At 36.9% G+C, this 26,491-nt stretch overlaps 1 protein-coding gene across 2 annotated transcripts; it reads right to left on the bottom strand.

The window, feature by feature from the left end:
* Nucleotides 1-6,151: 6,151 nt before the first annotated feature.
* Nucleotides 6,152-26,471, bottom strand: POP1 (POP1 ribonuclease P/MRP subunit). Of its 2 annotated transcripts, none has more exons than XM_026705918.2 (16): nucleotides 26,312-26,471; nucleotides 25,172-25,318; nucleotides 24,077-24,148; nucleotides 23,375-23,550; nucleotides 22,240-22,488; nucleotides 21,000-21,087; nucleotides 20,186-20,373; nucleotides 18,826-19,076; nucleotides 18,634-18,727; nucleotides 17,885-17,996; nucleotides 17,277-17,393; nucleotides 12,732-12,844; nucleotides 10,751-10,942; nucleotides 9,781-9,935; nucleotides 9,339-9,671; nucleotides 6,152-7,530 (listed from the first exon to the last, which is right to left on the bottom strand). In XM_026705918.2, exons 2-16 carry the CDS (start codon nucleotides 25,314-25,316, stop codon nucleotides 6,900-6,902), a joined length of 2,916 nt encoding a protein of 971 aa, XP_026561703.2. In that variant the 5' UTR covers nucleotides 25,317-25,318; nucleotides 26,312-26,471; the 3' UTR covers nucleotides 6,152-6,899. The 2 variants fall into 2 exon arrangements, with proteins under 2 accessions (XP_026561703.2, XP_026561702.2); XM_026705917.2 differs by having other exon boundaries at nucleotides 18,634-18,745; nucleotides 26,312-26,440.
* Nucleotides 26,472-26,491: the final 20 nt, after the last annotated feature.

Below are 26,491 nucleotides of genomic sequence, written 5' to 3'. Positions count from 1 at the left end.
TGCATTCCTGAAATAAATGAACTTTTGCACGAGATTCTAATTTTTCGAGTTTCACCTGCAATACTCCTTCTTCCTCCTATTTTCCCCACAACAGTCCTGTGAGATGAGTTGGGCTGAGAGAGAGTGACTGGCCAAAGGACACCCACCTGGTTTTCATTGAACTCACAGTCTCCTGGTTTCTAGGCTGGTGCATTAATCACAAGGCCAAAGTGGCTCTCCAGTTTGTAGATTTATTCCTGCTAATTTGCTGGCAACCTGAACAAAGAGGAGAAAGTCCATATTGTGCTTTCTTGCACACTTTTCCTGCAAAATGGACCTACAGAGGTATTACTGAGTTTTCAGAATTTCTAATCTCAAGACATAGAATACTGGAACATCTCTGTAGAAGGAGTGGCAGAACATGGAAGCAGAGTGAAAGGGGATTGGCCTAGAAGGAGGAATAGCCACAAGACAACTAAGTCTATTCCGCCTTGAGTGCTTTGATCATTATCTAACTCTAAGCAGGTACCAACCATTAGTTGAGAAGATTCCCATGCAATTAAATCTGTTTAATTGAACCTTCAGTGTGGACTTGGTCTTTTATGCCTGATAATCTCCTTCAGTTCCAAAATATCTTAAGTCTCGTATGAAAGGAAAGTTGGCCAATGACTCTATTTTCATATTCTTAATTTACTTCTTCTTCCCTTCAAGGTTAGAGCTAGAACAAGTTGTTTTGTTCATATTGCCCGTTGTAAGTAGCCAAATATATGTAGCCTATTTCTGTCTAAGGCTATTTTGCAGCTTGTTGGAAGAGGGGAAAATGCATATTATTATGATTGCCAAACCCAAGATTAGATATGGTGTGCAAACAGAAGAAAAAATGCAAGAGAAAAAATGGACCAGATGCAAGATTATTAAGGGGGAGGCAGGAGGAAGAGAAAGAATAAGAATTCAGTCGCTGGAGTAGAGGTGGTTGTCGCGCACTGAACTGGAAAAGTTGGTATGTAAGAATCCTAATAATTGTCTCTCAACCAAGCTTTGCCTGTGTGAAGACATTTTGGGGATGGTATTCCTTCTTAGATAACAATGGACAGATGGGGAAATATAAAATCAGTTTAAATCATGTTACATACATGGTTACCTTTATGTACTGCTTCAATCTAATCCTCAATTTCCTAATTCTCTTTGGTCATAATTATTCTTTACCTGAGTTCATGCGTTACTCTCAATGCTATCACTAACCTATTGCTTCATTACTCTCAACACTATTAACCCATTGCTTACTATTTTATTGGAATATAGACTGCCAACCTCACAGTGGTACTTTCCTTTTAATCTGCAAGAATTGTAAAGAAAGATGGGAACTGAGAAAGAAATATGATTTAGTCCATGAACCTGATCCTTTGAGATCCTCTCTAATGAGTTAAATCAGAGTCATTAACTATTTATGTCTGTCCTTCTGGTACATCAGAAGATGGCAACCCATGGATGGAAAGCAATGGATGGATGCACTTCCAGTCCCTTGTTCCCATTAATGTACAAAATTACCTCAAACAAATAGATTTCATAAAGACAACTCAGCTAATCTGATTCCACATGCATTTGACATTAGTAGTCAAGTCCCCCTGGATAACAGGCCAACAAATGGGTTTAAAAGGTTGCTTATAGCTACAATCAGCATACTTCCTGTAGGATTAAAAGTAGATTTAAAAAATCTGATTGCAGAATATGTTGAACTGCTTCCCTGGGCTTTCCTCAATGTTCCCATGCCTTTTTTTCATCTGCTTTCTTTTGGAAAGATCTGGTTATAGTTCTTAGCTAATTTGATACATTTTTTGAGATACAATTTTGAGACCCTTGATATATTTGCCAACTGACTTACAAGAGCTATTGCACTCTGAAAGTATTTAGAAAGCCTGGATACAATTAATATGCTGACAAAATGGCTTGCAGAAAGAAGTTATAGCTTTTGTTAACTCTTTAATCTAGCAGCTGACTAGAACGCCACAATCTGCAATAGTACAGAAGGCAGTCACGTCTTTGGAAAGTCACAATATGTTTGAAAATACTAACACAGGTCCAGATCTTAGCACACCTCCAGAAAAAAAAAACTACTTCCAAATAAAGAAAGCATAAATTCAAATCAGATAAACTGATCTGATTAAGCTGAGTTCAAAATCGATGTGTGCAGGATCACAGTTCATGTCCAAACTGTGCATTGCAATCATATTCTGGCCTTAAAGTCCATTGTGGCATCATGTAGTATGCCTCACTTTAAAGGAACCAGTGCGAAAGAGGTGCCAGTTTTTAAAAATAGTTCTTTGAAGTCTTAGCCATCAGCTGTGCCAATGATAAAAGACAAAAAAGAAATCTTAACACTTTATTGGGACTGGAAGCTAATCCAGGATAGTTTCTTCTAATCTGGCACAAATATGTCGGAATGTTCAAAACGTGCTTTTTCCAAAAGGCAACTGAACTTTTCTTCTTGTTTTTTGAAAATGTTTCTCTTCTCATCCAAGAAGCTTCTTCAGTTCTATTTTCAGTTTATTTCATCCAGCTGTTCTAGGAGTAGTAGCTTTGTTTGTTTGTTCTGTTTATTTAGTTTTTTTTTAAGACTACTACAGATTGTTGATTTTTTTTTCAAGTTTTCTTTTAAAGGTTCAGATATTTACTGGCAAATTAAAACATGAAAATCTTGGATTTTTTTTATTTTTAAGAAATTCATATGCTTCTGCACAGGAAAAACAATTTTGGCTTTCAGCTGAACTCATCACCTATATATTAGCTGAAAATCAAACTCTGCCAGGGATATAGTAATTTTGATTAACAAGACTTAAAATTTATAGGAAAACAATAAAGGGCATCTTTTGCTATTGATTATTGAATGTTCTAATAATCATACATATGTTTAAATTACTGTTGCTTAAAGGAACATCCAGATGTTTCAACACAGGTATTTCAAATGTTTGTCTTCATTTTACTTGAAGATTTTAATCAAGTGATGATCTTGTGTAATAACAAAATATTTTCCAGCTGAATGAATTTCCTTAAATGGAAATCACATATAAACTTACATGTAAAATGTTTAGTGAGATATGAGACTTTTAAATCCTTCACCACGAAGAATTTTTTTCCCCAGCTCCAAATTAAGAGTTCTTCCTAGCTGGATTTTTTTTTAGTATTTTGATCTTTAACTGAATGCACACATATATCTGATAATGTTCCAGTAATGTTACCAGTTATTATGTTTTAAAAATCCTATTTCTCTACTATGGTTTTGAATACATCCTTCAAGGATTTACTTTTTATAAAACGGATTAAACAAGATTTTGAATATTTTTTAAAAAAAATAATGATGTGCACTTAATGGTTGTTAGGAAACTTTACAGCGTTTGTAATTATATTATTGCATATACTTTATGGAGAAAGAAAATAAACTTTTGAACAGCTTCCAAAGAACATTTGGAAAATAAAGTTAAAGAAATTTAAATACATTTATCTTTGCTTCAAACATATACTTTTCTAAAGACGCCTTTTTAAAGAAATCTCAACAGTTTACCTACAAACATTCATATCATCTTACTATATGGTCTGAAAGAATGGGGATCCTTAATGTGAACTAATAGAGACTTTACAATTAAGATTCACAAGGGAGGGAAAAAAAGTTTTTTTCCCCCCTTATATGTATAGATTTAGGCTTCCTTGGCCTAAATCTATAAACCATTACTGATTTATTACTGGTTTAAATCATTACTCGTATATTTATATTTATCCATTTTGGAATCAACTTTTTGAATCAAAGAGAAAGGACTACCATATCTGGGTTGCAAAAATGTGAGTCAGCACTAAATTGCAATAAAAATGCAGAGAACATTTGGGAAAAAAAAGTTTACATGAATTAACTTGTTTCCGTATATCTTCAACCAGACTTTTCAATTAGGAAAAAGTACTCTATAAAGCAGGCTGAAAGCTCACTTGAGATGATATAAATTATAATATACCTGAAAAAGAACAGTTTTGGGGAAAGTAAGCTAACGGAATAAATGCAACAAATAGGAAAGATATGAGAAACGGGGAAAACAACCCTAAGTTTATCTCGCCTTCACTGTTTCCTTTACTTGAAGTCATCCATTCCTGCACTGATAATTGGCTAAGGGAAAAGGGAAAAACTTACCAGTAGGCCTTAGAAAATTATTTTAATCCCTCTTTAAGGTAGCACATTGAAAAATCTAATAACTGACTGCTTGCTCTTGATTTATTATCTCAGTGTATTCTGAGTACATGCCAATAAGTTAAAAAAGGTCTCCTAAGTTGAAAGAAGGAAGGAAAGAACCATTAATGAGTAAAATGAAATATGGAATATGAATTGAATGCAATATTGTTACCATAAAAAGCACACTTTTAAAGTATTTTAAAAAGATGTATTTGCATACATCTTTTTGATGCATTTCCCTACAAACTTATGAGAGGCAAAATACTGTAGTAGGGCATTGTTTTTCCTATGGGGACATCTCGTGGCCTGTTTCAGCATTGGAAAAATTAACTATACATGCATGAAAGTGCACTTCTTGCCATCTTTGTAAAAAGGAAAAAAAGGTTTTAGTTTTTACCAACAATCACCTTGCAACTATCTATGATATTGTTAATGCAAAGCATGTTAAATTAGTATAATTATAGTTCTCATTTATATTGTTGTCTATAGAATTGTTCAAGGATAAAGAAATTTAATCCAATTCTATGAATCAACAAATAGATTTTCTTTAAAAGCCTAATTAGTTAATAACTGTACAAAAACTATGAAAGCAAAGCAAGACTTGGGAAAGGTATTTCTTACAATTTATTTGATTATAAGATTTGGCCTACATTTAAAGTCTATCTATAGCATAGTTTTAAATTATACAAGTGATTTAAAATATCTGCACATCTTTTAAAATTGCAAGTAAAATATGAAGAAACAATACCTTTAGCTCAAATAGTAAAAACTGATTCAGCTTATGGAATATAGGCATGGCTACAGCAGCCTTCCCCAAGTTGATTTTCTTAGGATGTGAGGGATTTAAATTAGCCTAATTCTGAAACAGCCTGAAAATTGGAGAAATTGAAATCCGATACATTTTGAGGGACCAACTTCAAGTCTGGGCAAAATGTTCACAATGCAATTCAGCTACTTTTTGTCATTAAACCAACAGTCCATCACTCAATGGTTCACACATTGGACACATTATGCTTTCTAAACCATGGTTCACTGATCAATGCACAACTGACTAGGTTCACACACTAAAATTAGCAATAAACCACAATTTATAGAGCACAGAAGTCAAAACCAAGCAAAGCTGTTATGGCTTAGCAGAATACTGGAATCCATCCAATCTTTCCTCTTGTAACAAATTATTGCTACACAGAAAAAAGGCAAGGGCCATATAAATCACTACAAACTCTTGGAGAAAACGTAAGTAAATCTGTTTTTTTCAAGCTCAAAGCTTGGAAGCTTACTTATCTTGTATTTTAAAAAAAATAATTTGAACTTTTTACAAAAGATGCTAGCTATTTAAACAAAAATTCTGATATTTATACAATAAAAATTGAACAGAATCTTAAAATAGAGAACAAGATACATCTGTTTCATGTACTGTCTTAACATACATTTGTGTTGTCAATGAAAAATACATGTCCTTACAGAATTATACTAAAAAATAGCTGAATGTTGCTTGAAAAAGTGGCTCTTTCATCAAAGGAAGATCAAGGGGAAAAAAGTTAAATCCATCAAAATGAATGTAAATATTTAAAACCAAGAGTCCATGCATATGTGTTGTTATCCATCTTAATATAAAATAAAGCTTATGATTCAAGTAAGACTTAAATTCCCAATATCATAGAAGGGTTCCTTTCATTCTTTTTGGCAGTTAAAAAGTGACAATGCCACTACTTCCATTATCGTTTGATTCAAATCTTCAGACACAAGTGCATGTTATTAGTACTTCTACTACATCTTAAACAAAAACTCAAATATTATTTAAGATCTGAATTCAACAATCTGAAATCACATAAGGAATTCAACTGTTTCTGTACCAAGTAACAGAGCCATCCTGGGAGGGAAGAAGATAACTTTACAATTTATCTTCACATGAGAATTCAAATTCAACTCACATAGACACAAGCACAAACACTAATCTTCTGTTTTAAGAATGTTTATTGCCTTTAAAACATTCTAATATGCTGAGTGGTAAATGGAACTTCTCATTGCCATCACAACAGTACACCTTTGAGACAAAGTAATGCAATTCCACCTTCCAATCATGAAAAAACGGCACAAGTTTGAGAGATAAGCCAAATTACCTTCTCAAACATTGTGAAGACTTCTCCAAAGTATACGATAACTACATAAGTATAATTTGCTCAGAACAGCCAAGGCTAAAATGGGTAGCCCAATCCTTCATGCAGTTAGCAGTCCATAGCTTTATTAATTTTGGTTTCATTCAATGTCGTGTCAGATTCAGACAAAGCATGGAAAGTAATATTACACCATCGTGCTATTTTCGGGTAGAACTCTCTTACATGGAGTCCATAATCCTCTGCCAGCTCTAGCAATATATTCAAAAGGATATTATCTAAAGTGTCAAAGCTAGCAATTTCAGGCAATGGGGAGGAACCCCTTGTTTAAACAGAGTGAATGCCAGTTGCTTTTAAAGCAACTTTCAAACGCATGTATACATTTTCAGAAAATTTATATTCCCCCTGAATAATGGAAATGGGTACTTGAATCAACCCTGGACACAGGTTTTTAAAGCCTGTTTTGTGTTACATATAAACAAAGGTGGCATTCGTTTTTGGAAGGCTCGATTCTAAATGAGGGAAACTCTGTGTGTTTACTGCACATTGTCTCTAGTACCCTTAAATGTTATATTGAAGTTCAAGGCAAATTAAACTTCAACACTAAGCCTAGCAAATCTGTACTGTAATGAAGCTGGATTTCTCAACAGTACAAGCCCCTTCTTGTCTGCCGGCTGATCAATCAACATTTGCAGCAAACCTGTCAGACTTACAAAGCCAAGAGCTGCACCACAGCCAGAGGCTAATGAAAAGTCCCCTTGAGTGACAAACCCTAAGAGAACTCTGGAGCAGTGAGATACAACATCTGGTAGAGGGTGAGGCCATAACCCTAAAACTAGGTCTTCCTGTTTCAAGGCACCCTTTTCTATTACCTTCCCATCCTTCGCTTTCTTTGTTCTTCCCTTCCGTTTCCACAGCTTGTTTTTAAATTGGTCCTTGTGCTTAGGTTCCTGAGGGCCACAAAAATGCTGGTCATTGTTGAGCTGAAGCAAGTCATCCTTTTCTGGAATGCAAATCATTGTGTGTAATTCAGGATTTCCTTTTCTGAGTAGGGACAAGCTCACCCATACTAGGGCCCTGGGATAATGTTGATTAATAGACATTAGGGTATCTTCAGCTAGTTTTTTCTCATTCATTTTGGAAGCATGATGCTGTCGGTAACGCCTTTTGCCAGATGTAGGACGACACCAAAATGATATTTGCCTTAATAATTTTCTGGTCCTGTTGAGAGGATACAATATTTTTCTAGTTAATGAAAAAAGTAAAATATTAAGAATTTTGGAGAATATAGAATTCTCCCAGTTCAGACTCTAACCAGCTACTCAGTCATGTTTTTCTAAAATAATTTATTCCACATTTCCACCTTCTTGTTTCATTGTATTTTTGTCCTTCGTAGACAAATACATGTACTTTCATACCCAGCTATATTAAATTATTTAAAACCTTGTGGGAGATTGAGTGGCACATAAACTGCATTTAAATGTAATAAAATGCTGTGTTTTTCTTTTTCTGGAAAATCTAGGTGCTCTATAGTCCATCAACACTTCTTTCTTTTGATTGACTGATGCCAATTTGGCTACAAAATAAAAAGTAAAATAAAAGGATGAGTACTCAATTTAATTCATTGTATGAGATAGTCATAAGAGCTGTGGTGGTGCAGTGGTTAGAATGCAATACTGCAGGAGTTTGATTCTGGCCGGTTCAAAGTTGACTCAGCCTTCCATACTTCCAAGGTCAGTAAAATGCACACCCAGATTGTTGGGTGCAACATGTTGACATTGTAAACTGCCCAGAAGGTGCTGTGGGGTAAAGCACTATGGAGTAGTATATGAGTCTAAGTGCTGTTGTTACTGCTATTAATAAAAGATTGCTACAACATTACTTCCGAACCTTCTAAGTTTGCAAATGTGTGGACTATATTTACTTTGACTTCATGGAACAGAATTTGTTCAAAGCTTAAAATATTTCATTGATTTTGTTTCATTACTGAGACTATTGTTAACTAAATGAAGACTTATGAATTAATTTGATTTTCTGGCACCAGGACCAGGGAGAACGCTTTCACCCTCAGGCAAAGAAGCTCACTAGAAGATTTTGGGCCAATTACTCTTAGTCCAATTACCTTATAAGATGGTTGTTGTGTGGAAAATGAAGAAAGGATGCTATGTACACCATCTTGAACTCTTGAAGGAGATGTAAAATATAATTATTACTGTATTATTATGATTGGTTGTACAGTCAACCAGATGTTTAGACTGGATTTGGCATTATTACCCACCTATCATGTCCTTCCCAAGGACGTAGGATAGGCAGATGTTCTTGTTTGATGGTGTTAAAGGTATTATTGCAGGGTTATTATTACTAATTATTATTAACAGATCAACATATAATCTGGGTTCACACAATATGCTGGGCAAAAATATCATTAATTTCTGGATCAATGTTTAGAGTGAATCCTTTGTGATGCTGGGGCCTTCCTCCATCAATCTCCAGCTGCATCACCCTAAGGGCCTTGGAGATGGCGAATGTGGGAAGGCAAGGGCTCTGTGTGACCTGCATGTTGTTTTCCTCTGTACTATACTAACATACATGGTAGATAACAAAATAATATATGCTCTGTGCACAAATGAAGTTCACTATGTGTTTGAATTTAGTAAAATGGATGGGTGCAAGTTTGGCATGCTCAACATTTACAGTATCTAAGGAGTAGCAAAGAGTATGTAGTTCTTACTACTGACAATCCATCCTAATGTATTTCTTTACGTGCATAAGGAATGGCAGGGCGACACAGAAACTCAACAATTGTACTGCACTGACCATGTTATTAGTTCCTGTGACTGCGGGCAATGGAAGAAAAGTCAGTAAGCAGAAAGATCTACCTTGGCTGAAGTGAAAATTTTGTATCCTGAAGATGATGATTTGCTCTATATCTAGTTTTTCTTTCAAGACAAATGCATTTTAGGGATTCTCACTGCATATAAGTTAATTACCCAAGAGTGATTGACAAGGCACACATTTGTTTTACATACCTGAGAATGCAGAAGACCTGACCTGAAATGACCTCATCTGTTTTGCATGGATCTATTGCCTTTTCCTCATTTTCCATCTCCATAGTTTGACAGCATGTATCTATTTGGTCTGCTTTGCTTGTTGGAGCATCTACCATACTTGTAGTAGAGCTGGGACCACCAAGGACATGTTCTTCAGACACACAATCTTCCCTGTCCAAAGCTGATATCTGTGTGGACTTCCTATGGACTTTGTATCTGGTCTCCCAATCCTGTGTGAGTTTATCCCATGGACAGAGGAATGGAGCCAAGGTCCCATGTTTAATATAATTGGCTCTTTTTGCAGGAGGTCGCCTATGATAAAAACAACAACAACTTTCTAATTAGCAGCAAAGCTTATGAAATGCTACTGCATGTTACAGGACCAGATTTGTTGATCGCAACACCTCAGTGAAATGTTTACCTTTTAAACTTCTCCAGGAAATTCTCCTCTAGTTCTTTTGCAACCTGGCTACCAGCAGGACAGTCTGGATAATCATTAGGAACATGGGGTATCCCCTTATACAGGGAGTGCTTCAAAGCTTCTTGTAAGCCACCGACTCTTGCACCTTGATATATCTACAAGGCAAAGCAATAACACGGTCTTGGATGCTGGTAAGATAAAACATATTCCCATTCTGTTTATATGGACTCAACAAAATGCCTTCACTTTTGGTTTTCTTACCTACAGTATGTTCCTTGGGTAAAGGTTAAAAGATGTGGGGGGAAACTATTTTCTTTTTTCACATGTTCAGTTTACTTACATTATTGAGTACAATTATTTACATTTAAAATACTGCATATAAATTAAAAATAGTTATTGTAGATTTATATCTGTTGCTATTTTGGGTTTGCATTTTTGCACTTTTAGATTTTCTCCAAGAATCTGTACTAAAATATCTCTATGCAAGCATGGGTGAGATAAAGAAATACAGAAGGTTTTTTTATAACTTATGGGGAAAATCACAATTGTTATTTACTAACATATTTGCAAATATGGATGTCCAGAGAAATAGCTTACCAATAAATATTTGTATTGTGTGTATGCTGTATATTATTAAAAAACATTTTAATTCACTTATAATTTTATGAGAAAATAGAATTTGAATGTAAAGAATTTTTACAAGACATATGTAACTTAAAAGTTACCCTATTTTTTCCCTGTGGAAAAAGGAACACAACCTGATTCAAGGAAATAAATACATGCATGCATGCATGTTAGAATGTACTTCCTTTTGTTTTCACAACAAAATTGGAAAAGAAGTTACAGTCATATAGAAAAGTATATATGAACTTTCAACAGAACATATAAGGCAAACTCTTTTTGGAGCACCAAGCATCCTGAGGTTATATATATGTTAAATTCTCCTTATTTCATTTGAAACCTCACTTACAAAAGGCAGCCAGAAGGCCATGCCCCAACCTTTGGGCAGATAAATATCCCAGCCACTTCCCCATCCCAATCGATCGTCTCCAAGCAATTTTCCAGGCTGTTGAACCAAAAGTATAGGAATCTTGGATTCTCGCAGGCCCAAATCAAGATGTGATCCTGGTACCAACAGTTTACTTCTCAGATGATTCAAATCCTGGGAGGAAAAATGAGGAGAAAGTGCTGTGAAGTTTGAATTAAAAGATATTTCAAAAATAAGTCAGAGCTTGTTATGGTCAGCTGTATATCAGGGGTTCCCAACTCCCCGGACCACTACCAGGCCGCAGGAACCAGGCCACTGAAGTGGCAGATGAACACACAAATTTTTGTTTGCCTCTGGCCTCCATGCAATTTCTTAAGAGATACTGAATATCACAGAAATCCCTATGAGATGCTGAAGTTAAAGCAAAGCCAATTTCAGAAGTCAGGGCACAAAAATAAAGCAGAGCTGTATTTTCTGGGAACCAATACTGATTAGCAGCTACATGATAGGAAAGTAAAACATACAGCAGGTTTTATTATAACATTTGCATGTGGCTAAAAACAGGGCACTCACAAATGATTTTAGGCTGGTTTGGCTGGAGCAGCCTTCCCCAACTTCTTGTGATATGGTGAGAACGGCAACTCCCAGAATTGCACAGTGTGGTTAGTACAGATAGTCCTCGACTTACAATCTTTCATTTAGTGACTGCTTAAAGTTACAACGACATCGAAAAGAGTGACTTGTGATCGTTTGCAGCAACCCATGATCACATCATCAAAATTCAAATGCTTGGTAACTGACTATTTATGACGGTTGCAGTGTCCTGGGGTCATGTGATCACCTTCTGACAAGCAAAATCAACGGGAAATCAGATTCAATTAACAAGCATGTTGCTAACTTAACAACTTCAGCAGTGGTGGGACTCCATTTTTTTTGCTACCGGTTCTGTGGGCTTGGCTTGGTAGCTGTGGCAAGGAGAAGGAGACAGTAAAATCTCCAGTCAGAGGTGGTATTTGCCGGTTCTCCAAACTACTCAAAATTTCTGCTACCGGTTCTCCAGAACTGGTCAGAACCAGCTGAATACCCACCTCTGAACTGCAGTGATCCACTTAACAATGGTGTCAAGAAAGGTCCTAAAATGGGGGAGGGGGAGGAATCACTCAACAAATGGGTCACTTAACCATAGAAATGTTGGGCTCAATTGTGGTCATAAGTTAAGGACTATCTGTAAGAGGACTGCATAATATAGATGAGAAAGGGAACAAAACACTGCAAATACATGGTTGGAATGTAGTTGCCATCCATGGCAGTCCTCCAGTGAACGTAACTGTCCTTTGTAGTATGCAATTTTCATGCTAACACAAACATAGAGAACATGAGGTCTTGTAGCTCAGCAGGTAGGGGTCTGGTTATCTGTGCTGCCTAGATGTCCTATATATATATATTATTTGTGTCCGCAGAGGCAAAGCAGAAGGAATATAATTTCTTTTTGTTTAAATGAGCAGAAATAGTTCTTATTGATGGAGGTTAACCAACTGATTGGAGGAGCAGCATAATTCTTGAAAGGACATCATCCTATAACTTAGTCAATACCCTTCGCAACATGTAAAATACAACAGAAACTTTAGATTTAAAAGCATATTACTAGACATTGCAGGTCTCAATCAGTATTTAATGTTGTGGAAGATACAAAAGACCCACAGAAAGTGGGATAACATGCAGATTGAACCAAACCATGTCACACATGAATGGCATTGTGACAACTTTGATATATTTCCCACCTAAAAATAGGCTTAGATAGGATTTCAGGAGCTACAAAAACACAAGTTCATTCACCCAAGGAAAGCAAGATTCTTATAGCAACACCCCTGGACATAAATGCAAACGGTCTAGGAAAAATTTCAGCTTTTAATTTTTTGCAAAGAGATTTAGGAATGGAGTTTGTTAATACAGTGAAAACTACCTGTTCTGACATTTTATGGTCTGTCACGCTGTTACGGATATTGGAGTCCCAAAGAAAGCTCTGAGCACATTCTTCAGATACACCTTCTAATATCAGTTGTTTAACTTTATCTTCTAAAATAAAAGATAAAAAAGAAAATCTTGTCATCATGGAAAGACTACCATTATATTGTACAAGTAGAAAAGTATTCAAATTAGTAGCTGGGAGAAATAATTCTAATATATATATTTCTAACTAGATTCATTAATGATTCCTCATTAATTCCACAAAAACTTTACAGGATTCTGTAGCACTGACATCTTAATTACCGTGCAGTGTAAAATTAGAATATATTCTACACAACACTTTTAATTGCAGGTATAAAATGGGAAATTGTGACTTTAATTTTAGCTTTATCTAATAAAGTACTGCCTCTTTGGCCTTTAACATTTAAGATATGAAGGCTACATACATTTTTCCTAATTGCATAGTCAAATTGAATACTCTGTCATTAAGAGAATTTTTAAACCCTTCAACTGTGATTTATAGAAACTCAAAAGTTGTGTGCAAAATCCAATCTTGTCTGCATTCTTTAGATTAGAACAATGGTTCTAAAGCTGTTTGGCCCATTTAGCAATAGCATTTAGGCTTATATAAAAACACCCCATGGTGTTTTACAGCCCTCCTTGGGTGACTTACAAGGTAGAAGTGTTATTTGCATATTGCCCCCAACAATCTGGGTCATTTTACCAAACTCAGAAGAATGGAAGGCTGAGTCAACCTTGAGCCCCATCAGGATTGAACTCCAGGTTGTGGGCAGACTTTGCCTGCCATACTGCACTTTAACCACTGTACCACCATGGCTTTCATTTACCTCTTTTTCCAGTGTAGAATAAACATATTGTCTCACCAACCCATAAAACAGACTCCAGAATGGATCCTCAACTCACAAACAAGCAGTTATCCAAGGATATGCCCAAATTATCTTCTTGTGGACAATTTATCTCAGGTTAACAACCATTGCATTAAGAAATATGTGCATTTAAGACTTTTTTTCTTGCCTTTGTTCTTCTATCATAAATCACAGACTGAATGGTTGTCTAGTTATAATAGCTATACATTCTCCCAAAACAGAACATAGGTTAAATTTTTAAATGCAGCCAGGCTGAGTCACACCACTCTTGCAAAAAACTGATGCATCCATAATTGTCTCATACTAAGATACAGATTTTCTGATATTAAATATGCAACAGACCCCAGTGCATTTAGAGCAATTAGACCAGGTGTAGGTTCTAGATCAATCACGGTCAGACTTTAAACAAATGGATAAAACACACTTTATTGGGTAGTACTGAAAGTTAGAAAGTAAGGTTTCATAATGCATGCTGCATCTGGCCAGTGCTGCTGGAAGCAATAGAGAAGTTTGCTATAGAAAAATCAAGTGTTCATCCTTGCTTTTTCCAGTTGAAGGATACCAGATGAAGGAGCCATGAAAGCTTCTGTGCAAAAAGATGGAGAGTGGGTGAAATGCCAGATGACTGAAGGAAAGCAAATGTTGTCCCTTATCTTAAAAAAACAGAAAACATCTGAAAAGCCACAAACCAATCAGTTTGACAATATATCTCAGAAAATTCTAAGATAATAAAGGAATCAATCAGCACATAATTTTTAATTAAAAACCTGCATGAATCATCAAAAATAAATCTTGTTGCATTTGTTTCATTTTTGGTTTATAACTCAGTAAACGCAAATCATTGACAGGATACTGCACAAAATTAGGATGAGCAAACTAGTTAGCTATGGGCTTGGATGTATGACAATTCTTAATACACAGAAGAGTCAAAAATCAGGATCAGTGTAATGCGGCCCTGAATCAAGTTCCTGTATTTTTATTCATGATTTTGGAGAGGGAGATGGACAAAACGCTTACTAGAATTAGAGGTGACAAAATAAAGTGGGATACCTAGTATTCCAAAAGGAACATGTAAAATTTAAAATAATCTTGCTGATTTGGAGAAACAGACTGAAATACAGGAAATCCTTGACTTACAACCGGTCTGTCAATTCATAAAACATTCCTATGCCTGTTTTAGTAGTTGCCATTAAAAAAAGGGGGGGTGGGGAGGAAGGAAATCTGGAAAGCAGTTGAAAGCAAAAATATATTCCAAATCTTATCTTTAAAAGATTGTAACTAAAATACCAGAGCTTTTGCCTGCGAATATATTTAATTGGAGAACGTGATTGTTGACACCCAGCCAACAATTGGAGAATCTGGTTTATGAGACAGGAGGGGGGAAACAGGATCTCAGAGGACTGTAAATTACGTATTCGAGAGATGGCTTTATACAGGGCAGTGCCAGTATGTCGCCTCTAATGAATCCTTCGAAGTTTGGCTTCAGAATCATGATTTAATTAGAGTGATTGCTGGAATCCTGACACAGTCATTCATTACGAAGTTACAACCTACCTGAAAAGGGGGTTTTGAGACTTCGATCTGAATTTCTGATGGCTGGAGTCTTACCCAGGGTCATTTGACCACACTTCAGAAATTTGACAACACAGCCACATTTAAAGTTGTTTACAGTGTCCCATGGTCATGTGGCCATGTTTTACAACAGTTTTGGCAGAAATTGTCACTTTCAGGTTTTGGCAAAACCATACCAAACAAACCATGGGTTCGTTTAATGAATATCACAAGAACACTCATAAAATGATGGTTACAACTGTAATGGGCAAGCCCCATTACGGTCGTAACTTGCGAACTATCTGTAATGGATGATAGAGCCAAACATCAAGACTTTAATTAGGAAAGAGAAATCAAAGCACACATTTAGAACTGAAGATACTTGGCTTGATAATGTCACTTGAGAAAAGGAATTTGGAACAGTGGTTAATGAATGATGATTGAATAACAAAATAAATTGCAAAAAGGGCAAATTCAAATTTAGGCCGCAGTAATAGAAGTACAATTTGCAATTCTTGAGAGTGAGATTCATAATTTATTCAGCATTGGTTCGAACCCACCTCAAGTACAGTGTCCAGTTCTGGGTACCACATTTTAAAAAAGATTCAGACAAACTGGAATAGATTCAAAGAATGGTAATTCAGATGATTTGGAGACTAGAAATTAAATGTTCTAAATAAAAGGTTGAAGGAACTGGGAATGAGAAAACTGAAGAAGGCTCTGCTAGCATTTTTTAATGCCTGAAATAGTATAATGAAGATGCCAAGGTCTGTTGTCTATCATTTTACAGGAAAGAAAATGGAATAATAGTTTAAGATCAACCAAGTTGGATAACCCAGGGCCTGCTGCAGTCTTGCTGAGGTCTCATCACACAGCTAATATGAGGCTAATATTTCCCTGGTGTTTTTGTCTTGAACAATAAATGGGCAACCAAGCCACTCTAATTTATACCTTCAAACTTCCCTCCACCCAGACTCAAAATGCACCGTTAGAATTTGACCATTTTGATAGTTCAATTTGGAAGAAATTTTTAAGAGTAAAAATGGTAGTTGTTTGCCTTCCAGAGGGTTCCACTCCTTTTCGTACTTAAAAACCTGAAAACCCATAAAAACAGGTGAACATGTTCTGCCCTTCTAGCTGGATAGGAGAACAACTCCAAGGCTCCGAGTCTAAAAAGTTTGCAATCCAAGATGCAAGAGAACTGATTCCAGTAGAATGGTAGGGGGGAAAAAACTTCTGACCTATTAAGAGCAGTTTCACATTGTAAACCAACATTTCTCAAGCTTGCAATTTTAAGACATGTACAATTCGACTCCAAGAATTCCCCAGCCAGCATGCTGGTGTAAAGCACTGCTGGAAAGGTAAATTGCATGACTTTTAACACAACCTAAAGTGCCACCGAGTTGGGATCCTCAGCTATTCCTGCATTGAGCAGAGGGCTGGACATGGTAGCCTTAATGGTTCCTTCAATCTTTATGATTGCACTGCAAATTGCACTGTATTATTGGGTTTGATTATCGATTAGCTATATCGAGTAATATAGAGATACCTTTAGGAAGACAGATGGCAAAATGCAGAAGGGTAAACAGATTGTTACAATTGCGCTGCTAAAAAAAACCGTGAGCTACTGCGAGCAAATAAATAGATAAAAGTGAAATCATAATCTTAAGAATCCAACTCCAAGATGCAACTTGCAATTATCAGCCTATGATTATTACTCCAATTATAAAAAGAAAAAATTTCTGTGAAGCAAGCAGTGTCTGCCAGGAACGCTTAAGACTTCTCTTAAAATATCTATTTCTGAAATAATTTAAACAGATAGAAACAAAGTTATCATCTTGGGTGATGGCACCTGTTGGCCTCGCCAGGATTCGAACCTGGATCATCTGTATTATTTAACAGAGGCTTCCAGTGAGCACAAGACCAGTTTGGTGCCACACCCCTTCCTTGTGATTCTATTTGCTACATAATGCATATTGGCCTGGACAAATGTAGTGGAATCCCAAGTCTTAAGATGTCCCATGGCAATTTTTAAAAACACATAAACTTAATCTGATATAATATAGGTTTGGTTTTGTTACATTATGGACATGGTACATTACCTTGGTATTTTGCTGGATTTGGCATGGCTTTTGATCTCTTTTTTGGTAAATTCACTCGAGGATCCCCAACAGTCAAACCCAGTACAGTACCTGATGGAATGTCTGAGGAAGCTAAACCTTCAAATATACAAAACAGGTGAAACTTTGAAAATAAACTTTTGTCAACTTTGCATTACATAGATTGTACCTAGCAAAAGATGAGGAACGGGTAAGTAACTTTCTCCTTGTTGTGAGATTGAAGACTTTTTTCCAAAATTAAACCCAGAACAGTCATCCTCAATTGGTTTATTCTGCAGTTCAATGATTTCAAAAGAGAGGCTCAATTCTCAGTGTCGAAGGCTTTTGATTTGAGAAACCAGTTCATAATCTAGGAATCCCTCTGAATTCAGTTCCTGCCTTAAATCGCAGAGGTAGCTAGGATGGTCTTTGCAGAGCTTTAGACTTCAGGTTTTTCTCAATCATGAAATCTTGCTCCTTGTCATTTGTATTTTAGCCATCTCGTGTAGACTGCTATAATGCACTCCACATGGAGCTGTCTTAATAATATTAGGAATTACTAATGGCTTCACCTACAGAAAGAAAGCATAAGGAATACTATTAAACTTTACCTTGCATTGTTTCAAAGATGGACTCTTGACAATGATGGAGAGATACCCAATCAGGATTTTTGCAATTTTCTACCCACCAACTGTTGATTTCAGAGTCTGTAGGATCCAAGTCCTAGTGATCAGAAAAATAATGATCAGAGGAATAATAAAGAAAATATAAGCAGCTAATAAAGTTAGTTCATCTCTCTAATACAAAGAGATAGGAAGTATATGAGCAAAAAGTACTGGTCCGGCCATATCACATTACAAAATCCATGGGCGTCCATGCACGTGATAAAGGAAAGCAATAAATATTCATTTCCCAAGTTATAAAAAAATTATGTGATACTGAAAAAAGTCCTTTGAATCTGAAACACAGATTTTAAATAGAAACTCCATTATTTCTTAATCCTGGCAGTTTGAGGGTGTGTAGACTTAAACTCCCAGAATTCCCCAGCTAGCAATTCCTCTGGCTAGAGAATCTTAGAAGTTGAAGTCATTTTCAAGCTGTGAAGTTTGAAAAACAGTGGTCTAGAATTCAACATGTTATACAATGTATTATCCTCTATTCCTTCCAAAGCCAGAAACATGACTATGTTATCTGAAATAACATAGAGCTCTTGAGACAATTTGGGAAGGTATGTGCTTCTGTAACACAAAAATTATAATTAGGGATATAAAATTCTGAATTTTAGCATTCGACTATCATAACTGCATTTAACATTATTGAACATAAAAGAAAAAACCACTGAAATTACTGATTTACTTACTGTGTGAACAAATGCAACTTTGAGTGCCTCTGTAAGGACACAATGTGAGAGGGGACCTATCAAACGGTATCGGAGAATCTCCATTGTCAAATCACTGGAAGAGGTAAGAAATCTACGTAACTGTTAAGGCAGCTTAAAATAGCTTAAATTTTTTAAACAGTGAAAAAAAAGTTAGCCATCATCTACATCTACCTTATAGTAATTCCAGTAGTTAGTGATGACCAGCAATACGGTTGGTTTGGATCTCTGGTTCCATCACCAATAATCTTTTTCACTGGGACAACTGTTTCTCCTGCTTTATCTTTCCTTTTTCGTTTGTGGCCAACATGTTCAGGAATGTTCATTTTATCTTCCTCTTGTGAAAAAGTAACCACAAGTTCAGGCTTACAGGTTTCCACAGGCTCAGAACACTGGAAGACTGATTTTAATTCAGCAAGGATGCCCTACAGAGAAGCAGGAAAAAAAGGACTTATAAATCTGAGAACCACCTTTAATGTATCTTTGCCAGGAGAAGAGTACTATTCTATGAACTGGAAGAAACGGAATGGTTGAAAGTGAAAGGCCTACGGTACATAAGGACTTCATTCTCAGAATTCTTATTTAGCTTACCAGTCCTGCCCCAAACTAATCCATGTTTCCAAAAGGCATTAGTTGATACTTGACAATAAAACACCTTTTAAAACACTTTTAAAAACCTGCAGCAACATTACACCAGAAGAGAAAATGGCACTGCATTTGTTTTTCTGCCTGATTATTTCAGAAGTGACTATAGTTCAGTAGGATAATATTTGCTCTGCATCCATGATTTTTTCTCAGCTGATGCCAGGTTTTTCTTGCCTTACTCTTCGTATTTTATCTTCAAAAGAGGAACATGTATTTTGGTATGCAATTATCTACTATCCATCATTATACATGGATAACTTGATTCTATCACATGCCTCAGGCTCAAAGAACACTACTTTTTCAGTTCTCCTTACTTCCTTATCAGGTATCTAGTAATTTCAGAATTAATCTGTCCTTTTAAGACATGGAATCAAGGGGAGGAGGCAAAACAGACAATGTCTCTTCATATTTTTGAGACAATGAACTTTTTTGTGTGACCTCCAAAAAATGTTTATCATGACCAGTATTAAGCCTTGTTCAGATATTTGTAATGTCATATATCCAAATGACCACCTAAAGGTCTTTTAATAGGATTTGCTTAGGAACACCAAGTTCACCAAAGATGGGCAGTGAAATGCATCAGCCAATAGGTGAAACGTAAGACTACCTATACTTTTGGGGAGTTTTTAGCAACCAGAACAGATACTACTACCGGGCTGGATCGCAAATACCCTGACCTGGTGTAAGGCAACTTCCAGTGAAACTATCCAAATGAACAGAGTAGAGAGTAAAGGTGTTTCCTTCGCAATATATGTGTGTAACATTCTCTTCACTGGTTGCTAACATGACCCTCAGAGGGAGGGCTAATAGCAAATGAATTAAATGAACCAGCTCAAAGCATTACGTGTTTGTAATATTTCACCCAAGAATAACATGGTGAGTTTTCTACCTGCTTAAAAGCTGGGTGTGTCCATATCCACAGTTGTCTGTTTTCAGAAGTCTCACCAGATCCGTGTCTGGGCTTCCAAAGGAAAGTAACTGGACCAAGCGTATCCTGAGGATATCGATCAGTTTGGTATAACACAAGGGAACCTTGACGCTTTCCAGATAGGCAAGAAACAGCTGCAAATGTTGGTCCTGACAAAGGAGACATCAAGTAAGCACCCTTCGAAATAATGTTCTAAGTCAGGGATCTTCAAACTTGGCAGCCTTAAGACTTGGGGACTTCAACTCCCAGAATTCCTCCTTCAGCCATGTTAGCTGAGGAATTCTGGGAGTTGAAGTCCACAAGTCTTAAACTTGCAGAGTTTGAAGACCCTTGTTCTAAGTACTGCAAATGAGGCCTATCTAGATTCAAATGATCATCCCAAACTATCACTTGAAAGTTCAAATGCAGGGTAAAGGAAGGCCAGGGAAGAACAGGAATACAACATGTGGAAACATGTTCTTCCCTTCCCCCAACCCCCTTTTTTATAGACTCCACTTCAGTTCAAATTATTTTTGAGGAGACGATGGAGTCATGTGGAATGGGAATAAAGTGTTTGAGAGGGGTTTCTCCCCTTTTTCTCAAGATATATTAGTAAATAGTTATTTTCTTAGCCAGTTTGTACTAACAATTTGGAATAAGGATAAATACCAGAATGCAAAGGGCTATAGTAAATACGCTGAGCTCTCCCTCAGGAATAATATTTACACAAACACAACTGCTAAATTCTTGAAGCTACCCTTTATGTTAGGTTTTTAATAGTTTGAAGAAACATTACCTGTGTCTACATTGCACATTCGAGCAAGGGCTGTTACAAGTGTCTCCTCTTTTCCAGTCAACTCCAGACAACAGTAGTATGATAAATCCTAATACAAAAGAAAAACTACTCAATTTCAGGTAAGACATCCCAATAAAATTCTTCCAGTCTCCTGCTGCAAACGTTCGAGTCTACTGCCTTTATTTATTTTTGATTAATCTGAAGAAAATTCAGCTTAATGCCCTTATCAGGAAGCTGGATTGATCAGATTCAAGTGAGATTATTAAGTCTGAAGAATTGCTGCAAATAAACATCAAGCTATTTTACAAGTTGTACAAAGGCTAAATGTTAATTTAGTTGCTTTGGCTCTATAAAAATAAAACATTCCGTTTTTTTTTAATACAAATAGTTCTCAACTTATGACTGTAACTGAACCCAAAATTACAGTCGTATGTCATGCCAATCGTTAAGGGGGACACCAGATGACCAACCTGACTTTATTTTATTTTTTTCAGTTTTTGCTAAGCAAATCACCATGGTCATTAAACAAACTTGGAATGGACTATTTTTTTTTTACCTGAAACCAGAAGTAAATGATGGTTTCCAGGAAAAGAACATCATAAATTGGGGTCATGTGACCGCAGAATCGGCAGTCATAAATGCAGGCCGGTTGCAGAGTGCCCAAAATGTGATCACATGATTTATAGGTTAGGAGAGGAGACTTTGAATACAAATGGTAATTGCCTCTTTTTTGAGTCCATTTTACTTTTAAATGTTCACTAAGGGACCAGTCGTAAATTGAGGACTCTGTATCTGTATTTAGAATTCTATGTCCAATATGAATCATCATCATTATCATCATCTTCTTTCAAATGACCCCATAATCCCTTGCAGGGTGAAGTCTGGGCAACTAAATAGAGCCAAGTGATTAAATAGAGCCGGATACCCTTCCTGTCATCAATGTGGAATTATATTCAGCAGATATATTCTCATGGTGCCCAGAAAGAGAAATATCTGCCTCTACCTAGGATCGAACTCACAGCCTCCTGAGGCTGTGAGGTAAGAGCTCCACCTCTAGGCCATTGCACCAGTCTCTATATCCAATATGAATGAAGATCTGAAACAGTGATCCATAGAATTTCTCAGATATAAACCAGCCTACTTCAGTTTTTTCTTGCCCAGCAGGTATCGCAAAGAAAGAATGCAGTTTTCTATCAGAGCGAATGGATTAGCTAACTAAGAATGGATACATTCATAGTACCTGAAGGAGGCAATGTTGTGTCATGGCTCGGTAACAGGCTCTATAACTCTTCATTGTGGGCTTGTCTCCTAAGCAGTATCCCCATTTCTTCACCATGTGAAACCGCTTGGCATGCCAGATGTGTGTTTCCAGCCAAATGTTCTTCCTTTGCCTGCGATTGAACTCCGCCACCAAGTTTATATGACGGCGCCTGGCTTTACGGCACTTGCTTTTTGAAAGTGCTTTTTTCTGATGTTCAGGTTTCTCTGCCTATGTTGTTGAAGCAAGGAATAACATCATTCACTACAGTGTCAGGATTCCAGCAATCGCTCTAATTAAATCATGATTCTGGAGCCAAACTTCAAAAAACTTCAAAGGATTCATTAGAGGCGACATACTGGCACTGCCCTGTATGAAGCCAACTCTGGCATATATAATTTACAGTCACCTGTGACCCTATTTTCCCCCTTCCCCCCTGGGTGTCTCATAAACAAGATTCTTCAGCTCTGGTATTTTAGTTACAATCTTTTAAAGATAAGAGTTGGAATGTACTTTCGCTTTCAACTGCTCTTCCAGATTTCCTCCCCCCCTCCCCTTGATGGCAACTACTAATACAGGCATAGGAATGTTTTATGAGTTGACACACTATTAAATTCAGATAACCTGTGAATTGTGATCTGGGAAGGAATGGGAAGAAGACATAGTGACCCAAAGATCCAAAAGGATTATCTTGGGGGAAAAAAAATCTCAAGAATCACCAGCAAAAAATAAGGGCTGGGAGATGGGGGAAATATCTGAATATTCCACAGAGGCCTGTCATAACACTTTATTGGGGTTAGGAATTCTGTAATTTTTTTAAAAAAAAGAAATCTCACATTTTCTTCTAGACACAAACTTTGCAAACCAGGGTGATTCTATATATCAAGAAATCAACTTCCATAATTCTAAACATGGCCATGTTGGCTGGAGACTGCTAGCGATTGAAGTCCCATATATGTGGAGGACATCTAGATCAGTGCTTGTAACACTTGGCAGCTTTAAGCTGTGAGGACTTCAACTCCCAAAGTTCCCTAGTCAGATTGCTAGTGTGCACAGGTTACCTAGCACGCAAAGTATTAAGAAAGCTAAAGTGGGTAAGTAAGACAAAGAAACTCACTTCTATTCTGGCAAGTTCACGGAGACGTCGTGGCAAACGTTTAATATTATGACTCATAGCTCGCCTCCTCATATGTCTAGGCAAGGACTGAAACACCAAAGTATTGGACGACTTCTGTTTAACAGCCTTCAACATAGCCTTAATTTCAGCAGCTCGAGCTTGTACAAAAGGAGACACTGAAAAAAGGATATTTTGCTTAAAAATGCAGTTTGACAAACAGACAGTAATCTGTATTCCGAAGCAGATTTTCCCAAGAAAAAAGATCATCTGACCTACCCATTCCTTCATCTTTACTTCTGGTTTTTGGTTATTTACAATTTAACATAGCTGATTTAAGCAGCTGCTAATTCAATGCCAATGTTTGCTTATGCTCTGGGGGAAAAATTGCTATTTGCATAATTTAAGAATCAGTTTACTGAAAAATATAGAATCTAGCAAACTACACTGCTTGGTCAAAACTAGAAACAAAACTTCCAATATTCTTTTTTGTGGCCCTCCTAAAGATGAGCTCAAGATTTGCTCTGGATAATTTTACGGTTCGACACAAAGGAAAGTCAACAGATAAAGTACAGTAGGGGAGTGGAGACAAACTCATAGCAAAGTCTAAGATCGGTTCAGACCAGATTAAGGGACTGTTCTTGCCTATTTGATAGCATCTAAACGTAGCATTCCACAGATGGCTGGCTATTCTTGGATACTCACCAGTTATGCATTTTGGCATTTCATGGGAAACTTTTTGATAGAAGCCTTGTTGTAAAGTTTCAAAGTGCAACTCTGTGGATAAATCAGGGGAAAGTTTTATATTATAAAATGATTGAAATATAAGGAGTGTACATAAAAATTTAGCGGCGAATGTCTATTTGATAAATTAAGTATATAAAAATATATATTTGGTCATTTTCTAAAAAGATTTGAGATTATTTATACTTCAGTGTGTTGCTACAGTACAGAATATATCTGTGTGATAATACCCTTTACATGCAAGTTATGTTTATCAGCACTGATCAAATATTAGGCTTATCTATGGTGTAGTAACTATTAATAACTATTAGTTACAGTTTGGAGTAGTGGTTAAAGTACCAATCTAGAAATTGGAAACTGTGATTCTAGTTCTACCTTAGGCTCAAAGCAATATGGGTGAGCTTGACCAGGCACTTTCTCTAACCTTCAAGCAGTGGCAAACCACTTCCAAATTTTGACTGATCTAACAAGCTAAGCAGCAAAGTACTTAGATGAGAGACCCTTAAAGTATTCTAAGGCTGTAGATTAGACTGGAAACAAACAAGCAAAACTATCCTGGAAGGAGACAATGGCAAATTACTAGAAACCAGGAGACCTAAGTTCCAGTCTACCCTTACGCTCAAAGCTGGCTGGGTGATTTGGGGTCAGTTATTCTCTTTCAGTTCAGCCGGACTCATTGGATTCTTGTTGTGGGAAAACAGGAAGTAGGAGCGTTATGTGTCACCTTGAGTTGTAAAAAATAAAGGTATAAATCAAATCAAACCAATCAATTAATGAACTCCCAGGAACTCTATATAAACTTAGGAAAATCACTGTTTGTTCTTAGTTTTAAAAATAACTTGAAAATGGAAAGAATGCTAAGTGGCAATGCCTCAGTCTTTATATTCTACCTGTAATTCCAAGACTATAAGCTGGACAGTGAAGTTGAATGACAAGCAATAATAATGATGATAATATTCTCTAATGGCCACTAACAGACTTCTTGACAAAGTTCTTACATTTATTTTAAGAAGTCCAACACTGTTCAGAGATTTAGCTGCTAAACGTAACAAATACCTTGTTTCTTCCGCTGAGGAGTTCTTTCACCTCCATTCCAAAAATATGCTTCGCTGTGACTTGACCCAGCATCAAAAGGACAGGTCACACTAGCAGGTTGATTTTTCATTTTCTTGCCCCTTCTTTTTTGTTTTGCATTTGACATTTCTGCAGTAAAAAATGCCGTATAATAGCCTTTATCTCCAGTGGTTTGAAAAACACAATAGAAGTCATAAGACACATGCAGTGTTTTAAAGCTGTTCATTATTTACATTTTTAACATTCTTTACTAAAAGAGCAACTTAAAAAAAACCTGTTACAGAATTAACAGTAGTATCCTATCCCCAAAACTGAATGGCACCACGACACGAATGTGCAAACATAATAAAATTCATTATGCATATGTATAAAGTGCCTACATTGCTTCCTTTTCACATCTCTGGAAGCATTTAGAAATGTTTATCCAAAAATATAAGATTTAAACAAATGAGCGGTGATGACTGATAACTCTTGCAGTTAGGTGCACTGAAAAATCTTTTGCATTTACATGCAAAAGATGTAGATGTAAAAAGTTCCCCTCAAGCTGCAGTGCAGTATGTCAGCATCTGTCACGGTGATGCTGCGCAAAAGCTGCTCCTGGACTTTTGCTGCTTTGGTACCGGCATAGTGTAGTAATGCTAAAGACGAAGACACAACAGGAAGGATTTTGCTAATCACCAGAACCAGTGCTGAAAAACGGGGCGTAGAGCATCCTTTCACTAGCATTTAAATTTCTGCAGCCTCGCTATGTACCAAACAGAACACTAGCAGGATATTAATGAAGGAATTTTCTACCAAAAAACCACAAACCCGGAAGAAAATGGACCCGCCCCAAGGAACATTATTGCACAGGATAATGACATAATTGAAACCGGGCATCCATTCATTAACGTAAGCAAGCCCCAAAGACCACTGCTGAACCCACTTCTCCCTCGCACAAGGCAGTTCAGGGGTAAAGAGTGATGCGCCCACCCAGCCACACAATGTTTTTCGATGGCGGACATTCAGCAAGCAAGCCCCCATTCCTCGCACAAGTTCTTCAAGTGCAGAGCCAACCTTCCCTCTCCTTCAACCCGGCCCACCTATTTTTGCCAATGGGGGGGGGGGTAAAGAGCCTCTCACCTGCCGCGTCCTCCTCGCACGCGGCTTCCAGCTCGGACAGGAAGAAGGCGGGGTCGCTACTCCCTTGGGATCCGCTTCTCTCTTTCCGCCAATCCCCCAAAGGCAGCAACCCTCGAGACCAGCTCCTGCAACGCCTCTTACCTTGAAGACCACATCCCCAGAATCCTTGGCGTCATCTAC

Source organism: Pseudonaja textilis, chromosome 3 (assembly GCF_049901715.1).
Source record: "Pseudonaja textilis isolate UNSWEBS1 chromosome 3, rPseTex1.2, whole genome shotgun sequence".
Taxonomy (NCBI): domain Eukaryota; kingdom Metazoa; phylum Chordata; class Lepidosauria; order Squamata; family Elapidae; genus Pseudonaja; species Pseudonaja textilis.
The sequence above is the reverse complement of the archived record's forward strand: the minus strand, read 5'-3'. Positions and strand labels throughout refer to the sequence as shown.